General features: G+C 37.0%; 1 protein-coding gene across 7 annotated transcripts in view; it reads right to left on the reverse strand.

Moving 5' to 3' along the window:
- Window positions 1–282: 282 nt before the first annotated feature.
- Window positions 283–21,825, reverse strand: part of AGTPBP1 (ATP/GTP binding carboxypeptidase 1) — a 150,024-nt gene continuing 128,481 nt past the window's right edge. For 4 of the 7 annotated variants that reach the window (XM_019750135.2, XM_019750132.2, XM_019750133.2 and 1 more), the window contains one exon: window positions 4,482–7,659. In XM_019750135.2, coding sequence (XP_019605694.2) covers window positions 7,482–7,659 — 178 coding nt within the window. In that variant the 3' untranslated portion in view covers window positions 4,482–7,481. Of the gene's footprint in view, window positions 3,132–4,481; window positions 7,660–8,403; window positions 13,646–21,825 lie in introns of those variants that run through there. The other 3 variants (XR_012495819.1, XM_074330623.1, XM_019750134.2) reach the window with 3 other exon arrangements.

Below are 21,825 nucleotides of genomic sequence, written 5' to 3' on the forward strand. Positions count from 1 at the left end.
TACTCCTGAGAAGTTAAATGTGATGGAACAGAAGGCCATCCTGCTACACTTTCTCAGTTAGTGAGGGTCCTGAGCTTGGACTGAATGTTCCACTGTACCTGCTCCTTGGGGGTGACAAGCAAAACGGCAGGCCCATACCTGTAAGCCCATTGTGGAAAACATACTGGCCCTGAAGTGTGCTCCCTGGGGAGATACTGTGGAATCTGAATGACAACTTTGTAAAACCTCTAATGGTAGTTATCTCAGTAGCCACTTTCCTGTTTGTCTTGAATAAGAATCAGCTGAGTTCTCCAACATTTATTAGCTGTGTGACCTTTAGCAAGTTAAGTTTCCACATCTGTAAAACGGGGGTGATATCTATCATGGGTTTGTGAAGATTAAATAGGCACATACAAATAAAGCACACACATCAGTGCCGGTAGCATAGTAGGCCCACTGTAAGTGCTAGCCTTTCTTATCATCATAGCGAGTCATGGTTTTATTCACTCTAAGTATTGAACAGATTGGCATGCTTTGGAGTGGTCTGACTAAAAAGTTTAGTAAGTTTGATGGGCTTACCTGTAATATACAGTGAAACTCCCCAAATCACATTATCTAGAAGTAAAGCCATGCAGGATCCTAGCGCTCTCTTCCTTGTTTAGCTGGGTATACTACACAAACCCTATAAATTATCCACCATAGATGTCTTCTGCAAGGCAGGAAAGAGTACACCTTGTCAAAATGGTTATAGTGGTAGTTACCCAGCTTTCCAGTTCATAGCTACTGCACTCTCACCCACAGAATTACAGAACTTTGAAACGATACAGCTAAGTTTCATCAACCAATGCTTTAAAAAGTCTATAAAAATTTGCCAATAACTTGCTCATAAACGAATACAAACTTGGAGTGTTTAGGTCATCTTATTCTTGTTCTGTATTATAAAAAGGTTATATTCCTCTAAAATTAAATCTAGACCAACAGGTAATTGTGGGCTTATTTCTAACTCTCACTTCGTGACCCTATCAGTTAGTGCTAATGAAGCTACAGAATAAAGTATCTTCTCAGTGAAAACATCAATTCTTTAAAGAAAAATGAAGCAATAATTTACTTTAAGCCTGTGAGACACAGGTACTTTAGGTATGTTAGACAATATTCTTTTCCCTTACCATCATAGATAGAAAAGCAGATTTTCCAAGACTTACCAGAAATCAGAAAATACAAAATGGCTTGTACTAAACTATTACCAATTTTTGTTAAACATAAAGTAAAAAGACTCAAAAATCTCTTCCCTTTTAAAAAAAAATATAAAATAGTTCGAAACAAAAACTGGATGTACCACTTTTCTCCTAACCATCCACAAAAATACTGAGTTGGAAATTATGAGAATCATTCCATGGGCTAAAAGAGAAAATGTTTCCATTGAGATTGTTTTCATAAAGCATCCAGGAGAGTGCTTAACACACACTAGATAGTCAGGTTTAGCTCTCCCCTCCTCCTTCGGGACCCTATGGCATGTAGTGATAAAACAGTTGCATATTTTTGCAATTATCATCAGACTATTTATACAAGGCTAACTGGACTGGCTCACTCGCAGAGATGGCACAGGCCACCGTTTAGCTGCATGCGAGAGGAAGCAGATTTGTTAGAGGAGGGGTCCAAGGTTCGGGTCTGAGCCTCACCTCTGCTACACACTAGCAAGTCCAGGTTAAGTCAGATGGCCTCTCAAGCCTCCCTCAGATTCCTCACAAATTAGGTAGAAATGCCAATGATATCTATTTATTACTAGTGTTTTCAAGACGTTCAAAGAAGATAACTTTTAGGAAAGCACTTCTTAAACTTTAAAGGGCTGTTTAAATGCTCCTTATCAATCTTGTGTGGATAAAAGGCATGGATTTGCAGTTCCAATCAGTGGGTGGATGGAAATAGCTTTAAAATGGATAGCTGTAATACCCAAACTTCACCCCATTGTATTTGCCCAATGCTCTAATTGATGTAACTCGTAACTCAACAAAGGGGTCTCTGATTCCTCTCAGCTAGCTTCCATGTTGTTCCGATGCCTCGTGAAAGAGGTCCTCACTTTCCACATTAATATTGCACGATATTAGAGTCCTTCACTACTACTAGGTAATTTTCAAGGTGCTGAAAAGGCAGTACTTGGGACAATATTATCTCTGAAACCACCGATGAGCTTCATGACTGGAAGAAATAATCCCTGAGTTTCGAGTGGGCAATGACAAAAATATGGTTCATTTCTAGCCCAGTAAACTTTTCCTGTAGGTGGAAAATAAAAATTAGTTTATCAGACATGTCTGAGTAGACATCTGCTGTTTTTGCCTTCTCAGTGTCTCTCTAGGTAAAATAACTTGTCTTTCTTTTAACTTCTCTCAGGATGTGTGCTTTGGGTGGAATCACCTCTTCAGGGATGGACACTAAGGCTGTTAGTTTTTCAGATAGGTTTCAGACATACACACCTGTGTAACAGACATACCTTTTCCAGTAACAAAAATCCAGTTAAATAGCTTAAACCATGAAGGCAACTTGTAAGTCCATATAGCTGACGCGACAGGTTTCACACACAGCTTGATTTGGGGCGCAAAGGATAAAAGGGCCGGAGGTCTCTCAGTGCCATGGCTCTGTTCCTTCGATGTTGCCTGGTGTCAGGAGTGCTCTCCTCTCAGGGCTGCGTGACAGCCACCAGCGACTACACCCTCCCGTACCAAGGAGGGGTCTCTGCTTTAGCATTACTGTAGAAAGTGCTGACCTTCATTCTTCTTGCATTGGCTTGGATCATGTGCTGGCCCTATACTAGCGGGCAGAGCAAGCTGACTGGCTCCGCTCAGGTCACGTGCTCCACATCTGAAGTTGGTGAACTCAGAGCACACAGTTCTTGAAACACTGGTTAGGGCGAAGGGGAGAATGACTGTTTGGGAGGCAACCATAAGTGTCTACTCTGTTCTGTTAAGTGATCTGGATTTTAGCATATGTGACAGTGGTTTAGTTTTCGATGTTTTCATCTTGTGTAGCTCTTCAGTAGTTATGGATTGGATACCCCTCTCTCTACAATAAATACAAATTATAATCCTTTAGCTTTTGAAAATTATGTTTTTATATGACATTATCCAATTGAGTCATTCTGTTCAAGTGCCCACATTCTGAAAGAAAAAGAAAACGAAATGTCAAACATTTCCAAGAATTAAAATGAGGAAAACAGAAGGAAGAAACCAATCATATAGATGATATGATGAATGAAAAAAATAAATAACAAAGTTATGACATGATAAATAGAGTACATAACTTGACTTTAGTAAATATTTAGCACTGGACATGAAAATAAATTTCCAGTCTTAAAAATCCCTACTTAATTATACCTTCAGCTAGAGCAAAAGCTTACAGAGAAGCCAATCTGTTTTCAAAGGTACAGGCGTTACTTTTATGTATTAAACTCCAGTCTTTTCTATTTTAACTTTCAATGAGCATCTTTGCCTTTTATAGTTTCTTCACATTTGTTATTTGTCATTTACATGACTTAAACGTCCATTTGAAATGTTAATTACTCTGACCAGCTTTTTTGCTATTGCTCACCTGTTATTTACTTGGCACGTGATTGATGTCATGAGAGGGATCGCATAGGCCACTATTTTAATATTACAAAAGCAAAGCTTTCTTAGTATTTGCAGCAACATCTTTTTAGTACGTTCAAGTTGTGTGCACTGACCAATAGAAGGGTGCCAACATCAATGTCCACTTCACAGGGATTTGTGAGTATAAATGCACCTACAGGAGACCACTTCAGTACTCGCTAGTGCCAACCACATCCTGGACTCCAAAATATCACTCTGACTGTCCTGCATGATGCCTCAAAGGCCACCATAAAAGGGCCACTCATTTGGATTTAGGCACTGCATATTTAGCAACCTCAAACTGAAAAAACAGTTTAATGATTCAATGCCCCCAACAACCAGTCAAGCTCTGAAGAAGTAGTAAGATGTTAATAAAAGGGGCCTGAAGGCTTATGAGATAGAGTGGGAAGCAATAGGCCTAAGTTAATGTTCAGCATCTAGAAAGAGAAGGGCACTAAGGGCAGACTTCCCATTGGCCAGTGTCAACCCAGTATATAGGTAAGTAAAAGTGCTCGGTAAGTATCATTCCAGCGAAAAACAACTGAAATGTGACAGTTCAAGAACTAAACTTTCAAAACATTAATTCTCATTAAAAAAATGAGGCTTTCTTCTGAGTTTCCTTTTTTTCCTATGCAGGAATTTAAATACATTTTTTTTTTAACCGGAGAAATATTTACTCAACATTAATAACATTCTATTGTGTAAAGCAGAACAGTCTTTCAATTCAAACATTGCTTCAATAGGTTTTTTTCCTAATGGGGAGAACTAAGTTTATAGACAGCTACTAAACTCTCACTAAAATAAGAGAAAAAGTCACAGATTTCCCGTTAATATTTTATGATGTTTTAAGTACATATAGGAAAACAAAAGGATTTATAAAGATACATTTATCATTTCATTACTGTCATTTATTTCTGGATCATGCACAAAAACAATTCCATCAGTACATTTATTGTATTATCCATTTCAGTGCTCATAATAAAATGGTCATCTTAATTTGGGTATTTGAAATTTAGAAGTATGGCATTCATTGTTGTTAGTACACTATCTGAAGTGGAACTCCAGGTTACTTATTTGTAATTAGGATTCAATGTCCATGTTTCCAAATAGCACACAAAAACTGGAAAAAGAGGCAAAGTCTGATTAATGGAGGACAATCTTGTATTCAAACAACAGTGTGACTGCAATGAAGGAAAAGCCCACTTGAACCATAGGTTTCTGCATCCTGCCTTGCCGGAATAAATTTCACAAACTCAACAGAGACCTCGAGCTTTTAAAACATTCCTTACTCTTTGGGGACAGGCAAAGGGCAGCATTTCCTTTTATGATAAGTATGTGAGGCTAGTTATTAGGAGAGCTGGGCTAACACCCTGGCTCTGCCCGAGTGACCCTGTGACTCTGTGTGTTTATTTTCTTGATTCTACAAGTTAGTTTGATCTAACTCATCTCTGGTGCCAATTTCCAATTCATAGGTCCTCTGATTTTTAGGAAACTGTGATGCTGAAAGAAAACATCAGATCATACCAGTGGTTCTCATAGTGTGGTTCCTGCAGCATCACCACCTGAGATCTTTAAGAAATGTAAATTTGGGGGGCACTCCCCAGATCTACATAATTAGTAATCTCTGTTTTGAGAAACAAATCCTCCAGGTGATTCTGAAGCAAATTATACAGTTTTGAGAACCAGTGGGTTAGGCTAAAACTACATTTAAGAAATTCATAGTTCTAAACACAAGGTAAATTAAATCTAAACTCCATCCTTAGACTCAGTTTATCAGCTACACTTTAATTTTTAGGCTTATGGCACTGAAGTCATCTAAATCATTCTTTGAAAACCCTGAAAAGACACAGACACATGGGTAAATTTAGGTCAATTTTAGTCCATGAAACTTAGTTTTTCCCCTATTTAGGGAAGTTAGAATTTTAAATTATTTTTCCAAAGCTACCAGTATTTATTATTTAAGAAAAAAATCATTTCCTAACCATGAAGACTTTCTCTTTAATCCTGTCTATAATTATTTAGTAAAAGGCATATTCAGGTTTGTAACATGCTAAAAGATGAACTTCATCAATATAAAATATTGTAACACTACATAGTAAGGGATTTTTACACTGCTAACATAATCAAGTTTTAAGTTATTCTGCACATTATAGTAACTTTAGCTGCTTTTCATAATGACTACCTTGCTTTTTAATTTCTAATGTTATAAGAACCAAGAAAAATTCACAACATGCACATAGTGGCTCCATAATCTACTCTCTGAATAAATTATAATTAAATATTGTAATTATTTTATATATAAAATATATTAAAATAAATTACTTTACAATTATAAATTATTAGATAAACTATTAAATAAATAATACTTTACCTTGCTAAAATATCCTAATCTCTCTTAAATTAGGTCACCACATACTAAGATGTCTTCTTCAACTTCATAATCTGTTTAGTCTTTATTTTCTGAGAGTAATAAGAATTAGGCTATTTAGAGAAAAAGACCTCTTTGTCAATTGCCTCATGCTATGTTTTTAAACATGGTTCCCATGACACCAAAAAGAAGCTACACTGCAGATGAAATACCTCAAATAATACAATGAAAATCATTGATTTGGAAAATGCAAAAATCTGAAATATACTTTTATCATTTCTTTCCATTACAGGTTTCTTTAAAAATTAAAAAATCGAATCAGGAATAAGCAAGGATAATGTGCCAAAAACTAAGCACCTGAGTCCTGGCAATAATCTGTTAACGAGCTATCCTTTTGGATTTGTTTTGTTACAACAGAGATTTAGTTCTTAAAGCGCTTATCCAAAGTCACTGGACTTGTTTTATTTTATTTGAATACAAAGCTATTCCTGCAGCAGACAGCTTAAATTTGGGAAGATGTCACTACAAGAAATGGCTTCAATTCACTGCAGTCATCTATTACTCAGATACTAGTATCAACATGCCCTAAATAAGTTCACTTCAGTAAGTCTAACAGTACAGCTCAGAAAATGCTAAATAAGCTTATATTCAAATACAAGTTTAACATTGGATCACCTCCTCACTGCATTTGTAAAGCTTAAACTGACTGCAGTGATAAACTTTAGGTGTACCCATGAGACACAATTTTGGACAAAAGAGCTGTTCAAATACATCTTTTATGATAGGTAGAGGTATGCCTATACTATAAAAAACAACACTGGTAAATTAAGCATTTTTTTTTTTTTACATATCTTTATCAACGTGTTCAGATGTTGGGTTTTTATAATATTTTCACAAAGATTCCATAAACCAAGAATCTGAATTGGTTAAAAAGAATGAAGAAATGAATGCAACATTTAATAGTTTTTATTTGTTTAATTTTGGTAAATGTAGAATGTAATGATTTCAAGGCAAACTCTGGATTATTTCAGTCACAACTCAACAGTTAACATGATTCTGAAGAACAGTCTTATCTTCACTACCTACCCAACCCCACACAGACACATCTATAGAAATCCATGTACATATATATTATTTTTCAAAAACTCAGAATTTTCAACAACTCTGGGGGGGGGGGATTTCGATTTTATATTCTCACACACTTCAAAAGTATCCATTTGATGCAGAATATAACCATAAGGAGATAAAAAAGCCATGCAATGATACTCAGGTTTTTAAATAAATCCAATACTTGATAATTCAATGTTATATAAAGTGCATTAAATAGCTAAAATAAAACAGCGCCAATTTTATCATGAATTAATAACACATTTATTGTCTTAAAACCAAAGAGGCCCAAATTTCTTTTTGTCTTTCTGAGTCAGCTCTCTATAAATTCATCTCTCAAACTTCCTGTGTAACAACCACCAAGATATTTCATTTCATCTTTCTATTTACAAGAGATGGCAGAGGGCTCAAGGTAGGTATGTTCTTGATGATTCAGAGTCAGAAAGTACTTCTTCTTGAGCAGAAGGTTCATAATCTCCTACATGTTCAGCCAATTCAATATCTAACTCATCATTACTTTCTGCACTGTAATCAACTTCTTCAAGGAATCGAGGTTCATCTTCATCCAAAACATAAGTGGTAGGGCTGTAGCCAAAGCACACAGAACAGACAAGACTTCATTAGATTTTAAGGTTCTGATTTAAGCGTATTTGATCATACTGGATTAACCTTGATTTCAATATAATAAAAGTAGTTGGGTTAACTTTAAAGGTATTGTCCAAATGAACAAGTTAAGAGATTTGTAATAGTTAAAACCTCTTTGCATTGAGAATAAAGGGTGAAATGCTAAGTTTGAACTGTATTACAAAGCGTGCCAATATACATCCTACAATTAGGTAGCAACAAGAAATAATAGGCTCTTTCATTAGGTTACTTCTTTGAAGGATTTCACCAATTTGCAGGCTTAAAGGTTCTATTTTAATCACTGTAAATCATGCAACTGAAATTTTCACTAGGCTTTATAAGAAAGTGTGTCTTTAATCAGTTCCTCCAGTAATGTACTGACACTGCTTATTCCAAGTCTATAAAGTGATTATTTGCCATAAAAACAGCCCATATACCCATCCTCACAGTTTCTATCGGTCAAAAATAAAAATGAAAAACAAGTGAATACTCCACACTCAGATTAATTACTTTCCCTTGGGACACAGAGCAAGATATTTGCTTAAAAGCACTAAGTGCTTCTAAATATTTCATTAGGTAGGTTGTTTGGGATTAAGACAACCTTTCCACTAGGGTAACATATTCATTCCTCAAAAAATAAGTGTGTTCTGATTCCTCCCCATTTGGGAGATTCTCTCTCTCTCTCTCTCTCTCTCTCTCTCTCTCTCTCTCCTTTCTCTCCCCCCCCCCACACACCACACACACACACACTCAAAAATCCACTATAGTAACATTTCGATGTCTCCATTTTGTGACCAAGACTATCTTAATTTCATAGAGATGTATGTTTGTTTATATCGCACCTGCTTCCGAAAGGATTTCCCATAGCTGATGCAATTAAAAGCTATAAAATCAGACAATAAAAAGGGAACAATAATCTGTTATAATGAGCAGAGAAGCAGATGTCATTAGGCACCTAACATGAAAGAATTCCTGCAATTGCATATTAAATTCGGTTCAAATATCTGGATGTTTTGGTGAGAAAGACAAGTTAATGGATTATATGGTTCTAATTTTCTGAGAAGAGAAAGCAAAAACCCTTTCTCCAGAATTGTTTTAATTTTGCACATTCAAGAAAATAGAAAAGTATATTGCAAAACCATCTTGGTCTTATATATATATATAGCAAACTTCCTCTTACAAGTTCTGAGCTTGTACTAGGATAGAGTAATCCTGATAAATCAAGCTGAGTGGCTTGGAGGATTGTGTGAGACTGCAATATACCTCACACTCGCAAGAACAAGTTCACTGCTTTCAATCATGTGATTAAAATATTTACCATGACTCTGATGTCTTTAGGAAAACAAAGTTAGATAGAAAGAAAAAATTATTTGCCTTTCGAAATGACAATTGTTCTTTCTTTCCTTTAAAAAACAATTAATTAATTTCTCCTTCTTGACCTTGGTATTTCAAATTCTCAGTGTGGCAGGTGGTTCTAAGAATAGATAGAAGACTAGCTGAAGCAAAGGACGGGGAAAGAGAAGTGAGGAGAGAAAGCATGAAAAGACCGATCCCTTGCCACATATTTGCTTGTTTTCTTCCAGGAGACTTTCATAACAAGAAATGATCACGGAAATGCAAGGAAGGAGAAAGTTGCTCAAAAGCCATGAAGTATACACTGATACAGGGGCTGGGGAAACCAATCAGGACTGTAGAGCTGACGCCACCGTAAGAAGGCCTGTACAGTGGTCAGTGCCGTGTAGATGCCCAGCCGCATCTGGGCTCTCCCAATAGGTAGGAAGAGCACAAACTCCATGTGCTGCATGGGAGGGCGGGCAGGCATTGTTCAGGTGATCTATGGACAGCACAATTACACACACACACACTCTCTCTCTCTCTCCCTCTCTCCCCACTAACACCAAGGAAAATAACACTGACATAAATGAAACTGGTTGCAGGAAGCCCAGCCACTACACTGGGGTTAGAACAGGGACCTGGTTCTACGTGGGAAGCTGGATACTAGGAAATTAACCAGTCTGAACTAAGGAAAGTAGGATTTCAAGAAAAAGCCTAGTCTTATAAGCTGCAAGTCAATGAGGAAACAGAAGGAGAGAAGTATAATTTAGGAGCAACAAAGATGCCCTAGATCAAGCCACAAAAGCTCCTAGACAGCAAGGAGTCTAGGATGAATGCTGGTATCGTATCAGATGCTGAAAAGCACTTTCACGACGAGAAGCACAACCTGGAAGGCAAGCTCTTGGAAACTTAAAAGAAATTCCATAAGGAGTGTTCAGGGCTCTGGATTCAGATGATCATTTGATCCGTTCAGTGCCTGACCTCGGCTCAGTCACAGGCTGACTATGACATGAACTCCACCTTCTGGCATCACCCATCCTTATACCCAGGAGTGGCCCAGCTTCAGACTTTCATTCCACTCCTGTCACCCATCCTGGCCCTGATATTTGACTCGTGTTTCTGCAGATGCTAACAAAGCCACGTTCCTTCCTAGCCTGTAGGTGAAGCACATTGAGTACATCCGTCCAGCAATGGGGATGTGGCCAACAATGCGAACGTTTCTGTTCAGGGCTGGGCGTGGGGGCAGGAGAGGCGAGATGGGAGAGGAGAGAGCCCGGCAGATCTCGGGTTAAGGAGCGAGGGGAACACTGAGACAGAGGAAAGGTAAGGAAGAAGATTACACTCAACACTCCACTGAAAGCAGCCTTCTGATTGCTATTCCTGTTGCCACTTTCCAGTGCATTTTTTTCTAGATTTCCGACACCTCTCTTGTGATCTGCTTCATTCGCCTCTGTTTCTTCTCAGTATTAATCAAGTGCTCTTCATCCTCTGTGCGTGCCTCAAAAACAGGTGCCTACCAAAAGGCTCTAACTGTTCTTCAGACATGCATGCCCTCTTCGAGTGGTTTTAATTTACATCCTGATCATTTCCAATTCCAAATTTCTGGCCCCGACTTCTCCCTTCAACTTCTCCTGTGTTCGCATGAACTTGCTAATATACCCACATGGCTCGCTCACGTGCACCTCGAACGTAGCATGGTCACAACTGAACTCATTGTTCTCCCCCCCAAACCTGCTCCTCTTGTAGTTTTTCTCAGTACCATTCACTCAGTGAGTCATAAAACCCAAATTCTCGGCCAACAAGTCCTGCCAATGATTTCCAGACTATTCCTTGCCTCACCTTTACAAGCCTTCACTGAAAGTCTTTCCTTTGCTTAGGACATAGTTCCTACCTTTCTTCTCCTAACTACTCATGTTTCTTTTAAACTGCAGCTCAGGCGCATCTTCAGACAGTCTTCCTTTTTTAAAGCCCATCTTGGGATAAGAGCCCTTTCTCTATATTCCCTCTGCACCCTGCACAAACATTTTATCTGATCATTTCTCACATGCAGTTGAAACTGGCTACTTGTGGGCCTGCCTTCTCAGTACTAAAATCATAAGCATCTTAAAGTAAGGAACCAACTTACCCATCTTCTTAGTACCACCTGTCAGGTCCCAGATGAGCCTGACACATTTAGGCCCTAAACAAATGTTTGCTGAGCTCTTTATGAGAAGCCACGAGGTCCACAAGATAATCAAGTTTCCTATTACCTCCCCCCACTGATTTTACTTTAGTAAAAACATTTAAGGCACAAGACCAATCATAGCAATTCAGCTTTACTTTTATTAGTAATTCCAACATGTTTTAAGCACTTTACAACAGAAAATGACTTCACACACATCATCGCATAATAACCTTCACTTAAGAGAGAGACTTTGTGATTTGCCCTAGTTATATGAAATAATTAATCCCTTTCCATCAGCAGATAGGAATTCAAGTGTTATTTCAATCACAAGAAAAGAATGTCTAATCAGTATCGAATTATTTCCCATCATTATTACTTTATTTTCCCACCACTATCTTCCTCATTCTTCTCATTTCTTCACATAAGTTTACTCCTTTTGCCCCGTTTTTGCTTACTTCTTTAATAGCTGCCTCAACATCCTTCTGTTTTGGACTTTAATTCTTAGGATAAAGATGAATAAGCCAAAACCAATTCAGTAAGAAATGCTTCATTCTAAAAGAGAATAGCATTTTGGTCCAAAAACAAATCCTCCTCATGCTGCTTCAAGAAAAATATCAACACCTTCCCCCAAAGGGCCTTCTCACAGGATGAAAGCTTTGAAATCCTCTGCTGTATGGTGTCATTATGATGCAGAAAAGGTTTATAATTCCCACTGATCTCCAAAGGTAGCAAAAAATTCTGCTTCATTCAGATTCAAAGTTTCCTGGTTATCCTTACATTAAACTATTAAGCACTGCACAGAATTAAACCTAAAAAATTCATCATCTTCCTCAATGTATACCTGTCTACTTCCATTAGAGCTGACTGGACATCCAGGACATCAGAATGCAGTTCTTCAGCTGTGTTACCTAGACAAGCATGAAAGAAACGCACTATATGCGGAGTCAGGAATTCTGGGTCTGTGCCTCTACCCTACTGACCAGCTGCGTGACCTTCAGCAAGTCACTTACTCTCTCCAGGCACCGGTTTTCTCAAGTGTAAAGCCGAGAGAACAATCTAAGCCCTACCTCACAAAAGTTGTTTGGCTCAAATTAGGTAGTAAATGTGAAAGTAGTTATAAATTCTTAGGCTGTACAAATATAAAATGTTATTATGACATTAATAAAACCTACCTTGTTATGGGAAAAAAGGAAATCAATCTTTCTCAATTCCTACAGAGCCCAGATCGTGAGCTTCCCCAGGCCAACAGGACTAGAAATACTGCCTTACCTTTGTAATTCAGTCCTTCCTTACCCTCGTACTCTGCTATAATTAGAGACTAACCTACCTGTTTTAAGGCAGCACAATAAAGATATCTTGGGGGAGAATATCTGAAACTGATGCACACAGAAAAATATTCCATTGCCCAAATTATCAGCAATTTGTGACTTGCTGATTGTGTCATTCTTGTGCTGAAATGTCAGGTCTGAAGTGAAAGAAAATGTCTATCTGCACAAATATTAGAGAATATTTTATTTATATAATGTCTCCTATCTTGTAAGAGATATGGCATCTACTATATATCACAAAGCAAACAAGATTATCCATAGAAAATACAAGGGACAATTTCTGTCCGTCTTAAGTGACCACAGCATACACACGAGTACTTGCACATACGTGCACATGTGCACACACAGACATTCAGAGTTAGTGTACACAACATCTAACAAGAGAATAATCTATTTGGGGAAAGAAAGTAGCTAATTTACTGATACTTTGTTGGGGAAAAAAAGTATAACTAAGCTGACTTTGGGAAACAGTTAAACTCATTAAACTCCAACTTACTTTACTATTGATCTAAAAACATTCCTTGACATAATGAGAGGATTAAATGGTTAAATTCACAAATAGTGCAGGAGAGCTTCAAAATCTGAAACCATTCCTTTTTAGAATTTTTGCTTCGTCACTTGGATGATACCAGATATAATGAAAGTACAGGGGAGTTTTGGAGTGGAATTCCAAAACTGGATGGAATTCCTGGGTCTGCTGGGAATTACTAGATGGATAATCTTGGGTAAATTCATCTCTGAGCCTCGGTTTACACACATGCGTAAAGGGGTTGCAGTACTCTCTGTCTCTGATTATTCTCAGTAGAACACTAGAATCCCTGAAATAATAATCAAACTTAAAAATTCAGAATGGGCAGGTGTGCCAGGGGTTGCAACACCACTCCAGGTTCAGTGATTTGCTGGGAAGACTTACAGGATTCAGCACACAGTTGTATTCATAGTTATGACTTATTACAGTGAAAGGATACAAAGTAAAATCAACCAAGAGAAAAGGTACGTGGGGCAAAGTCCAGAGGAAACCAAGGCCAGGCAAGGAGCTGCTAAGAGGCAGAGAAGTCATCAGAGATTTCAGCAATTTCAAAGGATTGCAGGCAAAAATTGGAGATCAGAGTTCAGTTTCCTGAAAGAAGGAAGTTGCAGAGATGTGACTCCAATAGATTTCCCCTAGAAGCATTTGACAAAATCTTAAAATACGCAGTACAAGAGGCTGAGAAACAAAGCAGAAAGCAGCAAAACAAACAAAACTGAAAATAAACACAGGCTTTTTGGCTGTCTTGCGGTGCTGAGGAAAGAAGCCCTAGGCCTTCAATTATGACCCTGGAGGGCTATAACCTAGAAAGGGGGAAGCGGTGAACCAAGGGTTAAACAAGTTCCACAAGTTTTGCAAACCTACCTCAAGTCAGCTAGGGCCCTCACTGGATTGGGGTGATCTGCCCTACTCTACTGCCTGCCAAAGGATAGAATGAATCGTCTTTGAAGGAATATGTATTCTTCCTTATTCTGATATACTGTGTTCTTAAAGTCTCAAATAGACACTTATCTGAGAAGAATAATTTCATTCTTCCAAGAGGCTACCAAGACTATAACACATAAATATCTATAAATATATGTGGTCAGCAAATTCCTTGTAGAGCTAAGTCTTGGAGACTAACAATTATTAACTTAATACCTATCTATATCTCAAGGATAAGGAGCATTTCCTTCTCTTAAGATAAGTCACAATGCTTTCATCATAACCTAATCTGGCCTGAGGTCCTGAAGTGCTCACATAAATCCCAAACTTATACAATAGCATTTCAATGATTTTGCACAAAAACACAAATGGTTCATTTTTAGTTATAAGCAATTATGATTTCAAGTAGATTGGAAGTTGTGATATGATCTTCAATTACATGGCATGATTTAGCTGCCTAGAAAACATTATAATAGCAATTATAGCTGTAAGAATTTTCTACATAGTAGCAATAAATGACTCTCAGAAATGCAAACCAAAGTCGAGTATGTGCATCACAGCCATCAAAAAGGAAGATCTTTTAAGATTAGCTTGATTAAATGATAAACTGTAGATTAAAAATAGAGCACATTAATACCAGTAAGCTTTACTATATAGCTAGGTATTAGACACTGCTGTTAACATTTGTCACAAATGATCTATACTGACAGATACTCTCTCCTTGACCAAATTTAAGTCAGGTTCCTTTGAATCCTCTTGCTAACTAGGCCCTGACCTTGGGCTCTGTCCTTAGTCCAGTGGCTCTGCCTTTTTAACTACAGTTTCAGCTATAATCCTGCAGAGTCAGTTTATTGAAAATCCCCCACTCTCAATATCCAATCACCCTGGCCTGCTTTCAGCAAAAATTATGTCAAGTCAGTTTAGCCTGCATCTCTCTTACCTCCCAATGTTTCCTCTCAGTAATTTTCGATCCACCAATCCCCCAGTCTACTCCTTGACTATAAACTTCCATTTTTCCTTACTGTATTCAGAGGTGAGCCCAACCTCTCTCCCCTACTGCAAAACCCCATGTAGTTCTGCGAAATAAAGTCCACCTTTCCATTAATTAACAAGTATGATGAATAACTTTTTCTTTAACAAACAATATTAATTTAATTTTAAAGACAAAAAGTTCTTACATATTTATAAATAAACATTAGCTTCACATAAAGAAAGTACAGAAAATATAGAGTTTAATATTTCATTCTAGTATTAGTAGCCTGTAGCAATCAGTGTTTTTGTTATACTTTACCAATAACTTCAAGGCAGTCTCTCTTATAATGCTAGGGAGGGGGTGGAGGCTTTAACCAAGGAACATGATGATGGTAACTGGTCCAGAGACCTGCACTCATTCCCTATACATTATTAGAAATGTACATTCCTAACACCTTTATCAAAATATATCAAATTAGATTTTTTTAAAGTATTGACATAAAATAGAACTAATGCTAAGCATATTTTAAAGACCCTCCCTAGCTTAAGTCCTATTTACTTTGTCAGTAGTGTTAGGAACCATTTCTCATCAAATTTTTTAATGTTCATGCTGTATGCACAAAAAGGAATTAAGTATTGATATATGCTACAACATGGATGAACCTCAAAAGCAAGCAAAGTGAAAGAAGCCAGACACAAAAGGTCACACATTGTACAATTCCATTTATTTGAAATATCCAGAACAGGTAAGTCTGAGAAACATAAAGCAGACTAGTGGTTGCCAGGGGCAGCATGTGACTGCTTAATGAGTAAAAGGGTCTCTTTTGAGGGGGATAAAAGAAGTTGTGGAACTAGATAGAGGTGATGGATGGTTGCACAATATTGTGATGCACTAAAATGCCATTATATTGCTCAGTTTAAAATAGTTAATTTATGCTATGTGAATTTCATCTCAATTACAAAAACAAGTCCAAATAATATTTGATTATAAGACAGTAATTAGGCTTCATTTAAACATGTGCATATTTTTTATTACGATAAGACATTGTATAGTTTGATATTTTTCAACTTTACTATAATCTTTTAAACATACTCTAACTTCAAATATTTCTTTCATATGCTTAATATAATAAAATTCAGTCACCACTGCAATACCGTAATGAGAAGTACTGTTAAATGTTTTATCAGTTCTCAAATCTTTTTAAATGAGAGTGACTGAGCAGACAGTTCAGGTAACAGGTAAAATAAAAACACTTTAGCTAAGTACAAAAATATATAGCTGTAAGCTTTCAAATGAGTTCTACCAATATTCTCGGCTTTGACCTAAGAGCAGCACACTTCCTAGGAAAGACAAACTGCACACTTAGTGTTGTTATTAGATGGACTTATACAACAAATTATACAATAAAAACGACTGGGTAAAATTAAAATGATTTATGTGTGGTAATTTCCAATGAATGCCCTGGTATGTAAAACATAATTAATTGTCTGCCACAGGCTTCATTGAAAAGCAAGTTCTATAACTTCTGGTAAACACAGTTTACCAGGATCTCAAAAGATACTAATGTGACAGTAAAATAGCTTTTTAAAAAGGATAAACCATAAAGAAAAGAAAATTGGAGACGAGATATAACAGCAAAAAAGAGATGTCGGCAAAATGTTCCTGGAAGATAGAAGAAGATGGATGAAACTAACGGACTTGAGTTCCAACTTCCTTCATTTTATTAAGTAGCTACAGTAGGGGAAGCCAAGGAAAAATATATGCTGATTTGCATTACAAAGTCCCAGTAAAGTTCAGGAATTGGAGATACTGGTTATCAGGGTGTAATTAAAAACAGAAGAATTTGTTAAAAGGTTTTATAAAGAGCAGTCAGATACCCTTCCTTCAGATGCCCTTCCTCAAGCCACCCCCTAGTTCAGAGAGATGAAAAGTTGCCTTTCTAAAGACTTTTATCAGAGAGGCTATTCACTTAGAGACAAAAGACAGAAAGAGATGGAAGTTGAGGAGAGTAAGTGAAAGTCTGCTCAAAAGTAAGTCTTGCTGGGCTCCCCAAATGCTAGTTATTGGACTTATGGCCATGGGCAGTATTTCTCAATTGTTTAAAAATCACCAGCCCCTCCCCCCGCCACAGGAGTGTTTTTAGACATTTTTTCTTAATTAACTACAATTAAGAATTAAAAAGATAAATTTCACATCAGATTAGACACACTCTAAGAGGGCATGGCTGAATTAAAAGTCGGTTTAAAAAAACATCCAGAAGAAAGCACAGAGACAACAGAATAGAAACTTATTCACAAGAGTAAAAGACACAGAGGATATAGTGAAAAGGTCAAACTTAAATGTAAATGTAGTCCCAGAAATAAGGAGAAATGGGAAATTTGATGAGATAATGGCTAAGAATTTCCCCAAATTGATAGAAGACACCAAGTCACACATTTAAAAAACCTTGTGAACTCCAAGCAAAATAAATAAAATCACATCTATGTAAAACCCCTAAAAACCAAAGACTAAAAGAAATTCATAAAAGCAACTTAGCCTTAAAAGATAGATCACCTTCAAAAGGGCAACAATTGATTGATCCCTAACTTGACAACTCAACAATGGAAGACTAAAGACAACAGAATGATCTCTTCAATGAGCTGACAGAGAATAAACATTTCCTAGATTATCTACCCAGCAAAAATATCCCTCAAAAATGAAGGCAAAGACTTAACAGTATTCTTTGAACAAAAGAAAAATGACCTCAGACAAAAACAAATGTAGGAGGAAAAGGAGGAGGAGGGCAGTAAATGTATGGCAAGATCCAATGACTGCATAAAACAGCAACAATGTCTGCAAAGTTTAAAATACCCATAGTATACTCATAAAATGTCTGACAATAGCTGCACTTATTGAGAGGGAATTCGATGGAGTTAACATGTTCTAAGGATCCTACATTGTTTAAGAAAAGATCAAAGTACAAATTTATATTGAGTTTGACAAACTGAGAATAAAGTAACACCAAGAATCCATTAAAAGAAATAAAGAGCATAAAACCAATATAAATCTAAAATCAATCTAAAACCTATCAATCTGAAAGATGGCAAAACAAACATACCAACAAACACCACAGGGCAAGTGGAACAAATAGAAAGCAAACAATAAGCTTGCAGATTTAAATCTAAATATGTCAATAATTACAATAAATGTAAATGAACTAAATATTTCAATTTATAAAAAAATTTTATAAAAACAACTGTAGAAGAAATATTTGAATATAAAGGAGACAGAAAGGTTAAAAATAAAAACCAAATAAAAAGTAAGTTACAGCTTATATACATAGTAATAGCAACATGGTTTAAAAATCTGTCAGCTTTTTAATATAAAGTTTTACATTTAGAAGTTTTAAGCTTTCCAAGTAAGATAATTTTACAGATCAGTAGTTTTTAAGCTTTGTTCAACTTATAATTGATTTTCAGATTTCCATTGTCAGTTAAAAACTAATCTTTCACTGAATGAAGCAATTGTATATATACTAAATGACTGGGAACTTAATTTTCATAATTATCATGGATTTACTTTGAATAAGTCTCTTACCTTTTTTCTTAGTGTATTTAAACAAACTCAGATGCTATGTGCTGAATACCTGCCAGTTAACCATGTTGTGAAGACTAATTATTTGACATCTAATTTTAAATGAGTTACTGATTACCTTGACAAAGGCATTTAATATCTATTATTCTTGGTGCGATTATTCCATGCTTACTTGATATAAATTGCCTATAAATGAAAATAAATTAGCTCACAACAAAAAGATACTCTATCTTGGGAAATATTTAAAACCAAGGAGGATAAAATTTAATTAAGGGCTAATGTGTGGAATAAAACCATCCACATTGAACAGAAGTAAAAATTTGGCAGGGAAGATGGGTTTGAAAGATTTTTTAAAGTCAACTCACTGAAAAACATAAATGGGAGAACTCATTAAATTGCTTTCTCAGTTTCACATTAGGACCAAGAAACAGAAAATTATCAAGAACAAAGAAAGGATCCAGAAGAGCGCAGACAATAAGAGAAAAGGACAAAGGACAGGAGATAATTTTAGTAGAAGTAAGTGGTTTCCTAGTTCCATCTCTAATACTACCATTTGCCCTTTTCACTCAAACGTGGAAATGTGGCTTCCCCTGCTTCTGAGTCCATATTCAATCATCTCCACTGCGACCTAATTCTATCTCCTCAAACAATCATTGCCCCATTATCTTATCTGAGTTCTCATCCTCCTCTCAAACATGAATGATTCCAAATAGTTCCCTCAGGTTTTCTTGCCTCTATCTCCACAGTGTCAATCAAATCTATACACTAGTTTCAGGTAGCATACCCTTTACCCAGTGGCTTCAAAACTCCCAACTGCCTAAAGGAAAAGTCTAATGTCCTTGCACTGGTATTTAGGGCACCGTAAGACACCTCCACCCCCGCCCGCCATATAGCAATCTAATCCAACTGAATTTCTAAATCTGATATAGCAACCTACCACTTCTTCTTCAACTCAATATGTGACTGACACTATGCAAGGCACGGCGGCTGGCACACCAGACAGTGTTGAAGGGCATAGATATGGTCCCTGAGGTTAAGAAGGGGTTAGCTCGGCAGCTGTCAGTGAAAGGCTTCTCTTAAAACTTGGTTTAGAAAAGTACATGTTTTGTGATTCCTGCTATCCCTGCTCTAAACAGAGAGTGATGATACATAAAATATAAAAAAGGAAAACAACAAAGAAACAGATGCATATAGAAACAAGATAAAAATCACCTTGGGCCAGAAAGAGAATAGAATCACAAAAACAGGTTATGGGCCCCCTGAACTCCAGACCCAACCAACAGCAAGCAGCAAGAGCTCCTTCAAAGCAACAGGGAGACCTAAAGGTGCCTAGAGGCAGGAACTACACCCGGACACATGAGGATCCAGCAGCTGGAGTGAGGTTTCCCACTTTAGAAAAGAGGGTAAAAAAATAAGGCTGAGACTTCTACCTAAGGCTAAAGATTTAAAGTTGCTACTAAGAAAGACGGAGACAGACTATCACAGCCAGAAGCCTCATAATGAACTTAATGACTTGTCCAGCAAAATCCCCAGTATCATGAAGGATGGGAAGTTGGAAATGCTAATATGAGACTAATATAATGCTAGTATAAACTAATGTAAGCTTGGATCGGAGTCTTGAGAGGGTCAGGTAGAAGCAATCACAAAATCATTACGAAGTTAAAGGGAGGGACTTTAAAGGGCTGGTGGGGGAAGGCAACCCTCCCTCAAAATGAGCCTGCAAACTACAAAACTCATGAGAAACTGTGGATGAATTTACCAACATAATAAAATTAATGGCACAATCTACAAGTGACTTTGAAAGTGTTTAGGGTCTTCAAAGAAGGAAAGAATAATAACCATAAGAATAAGTAAGAAATCATGAAATAAAAACATGCAGAAACAAAAAAGAACCAACAGATGTGAAATACATAGATTTTAAAATAGAAACCTCCCAGGCGAGGAACTCTGGACTGGAAACAATTGAATAGTTAGTGAATTATAAAATGCTACTGAAGAATCTACCTAGACTGTAGCAGAGACAGAAAATATGAAAAAGTAGTTAAGAGATGTGCCTGGAGAACAGATTGAGAAGCTCCCATACAGGAATTCTAGAAGAACAGAATAAAGGAAATGATAAAGCAGCCATTTTAAAGACAAAATGGTTGAGAACTTTTCATAATTGAAGACAAGTCCTCAAGTTAAAAATTGCATGTAAGTGTCAAGCAAGGTCTATTATTTTAAAAATACCACTCCTAAACACAATGCACTGAAACTGAATAGCACTGAGTGGAAGGACAAAATCTTACAGAAGTGGAGGCATTGACATTAGGTAGAGGAAAAAGCAAATGCAAAGACCCTGGGAAAATAAAGAGATATGTGTGTGTGTTTGAGAACAGTACTGCTCAAGGTGTGGTCCACAAATTCCGTGCTACTTGCCCACAATGACAAAAGTATACAAGTTAAAATGAAGAGTTCAGAAACTTTTATAACATAAAGATTATGTCTGCTGAATCTCATAACTAAAACTTGGAGCTTATATTTGTATTCTTTGGGGTCCCCTCTTCCATTTTTATTGTATTTTTATTCCAGTATCAATCCAAAACAAACTGAAAAATAAAAACTGGTCCTTTGACATAGCTAGTTTTGAAGCTCTGTTCTAAAAAGTGAAAGATGGTTAGTGCAGTTGGAATGGTTAAGGATACAGAGTGAGAGTAGGAGAAGCTAAAAAGGGAGAGGCACCTCAGAGACTCTGTTAATGGATATACTCCACGTACCTGGAAAACTGAAGGTTTTTAAGCAGCAAAGTGTCCACTCCATACAAAGAAGCCAGAGGACATAAAAGTAGGGGGAGAAAGACCAACCAGTCAGAAGGCTACGGAAGTAGTGTAGGCGAGATGATGACAGCCTGGGCAGCCCAGTGTAAGGGCAGAGGTAGTGGACAGAATGGTAATAGCTGAGAAATATTTAGTGGAGGAATCATGAAGTCCTGGGTGATGAATTGGATTAAGGGTAAGGGAGAGAGAGGGAGATGTCAAGAATAAGATTTCTGACATGAGCAACCGGGTGGATGGAAGTGGATAAGGACAAACCAGCTTGTCTGGGGAGAGGTAGGGGAACAGAAGTCACAACGTGAGTTTTAGACAAGTTAATTTTGTGTCCAAGTGTACACAGTCAAGTTGGGAGCTGGATACACGAGTCTAAAACTCAGAAGAGAGGTCTGGGAGGTTGTAAGTATTTTGGAGTTGTCGACTCACATATGTGATTTAAAGTCATTGGAATGACTATCACCCATGGAAAGCATGTAGGGTGAGAAGAAAAA

Source organism: Rhinolophus sinicus, linkage group LG04 (assembly GCF_036562045.2).
Source record: "Rhinolophus sinicus isolate RSC01 linkage group LG04, ASM3656204v1, whole genome shotgun sequence".
Lineage (NCBI taxonomy): Eukaryota > Metazoa > Chordata > Mammalia > Chiroptera > Rhinolophidae > Rhinolophus > Rhinolophus sinicus.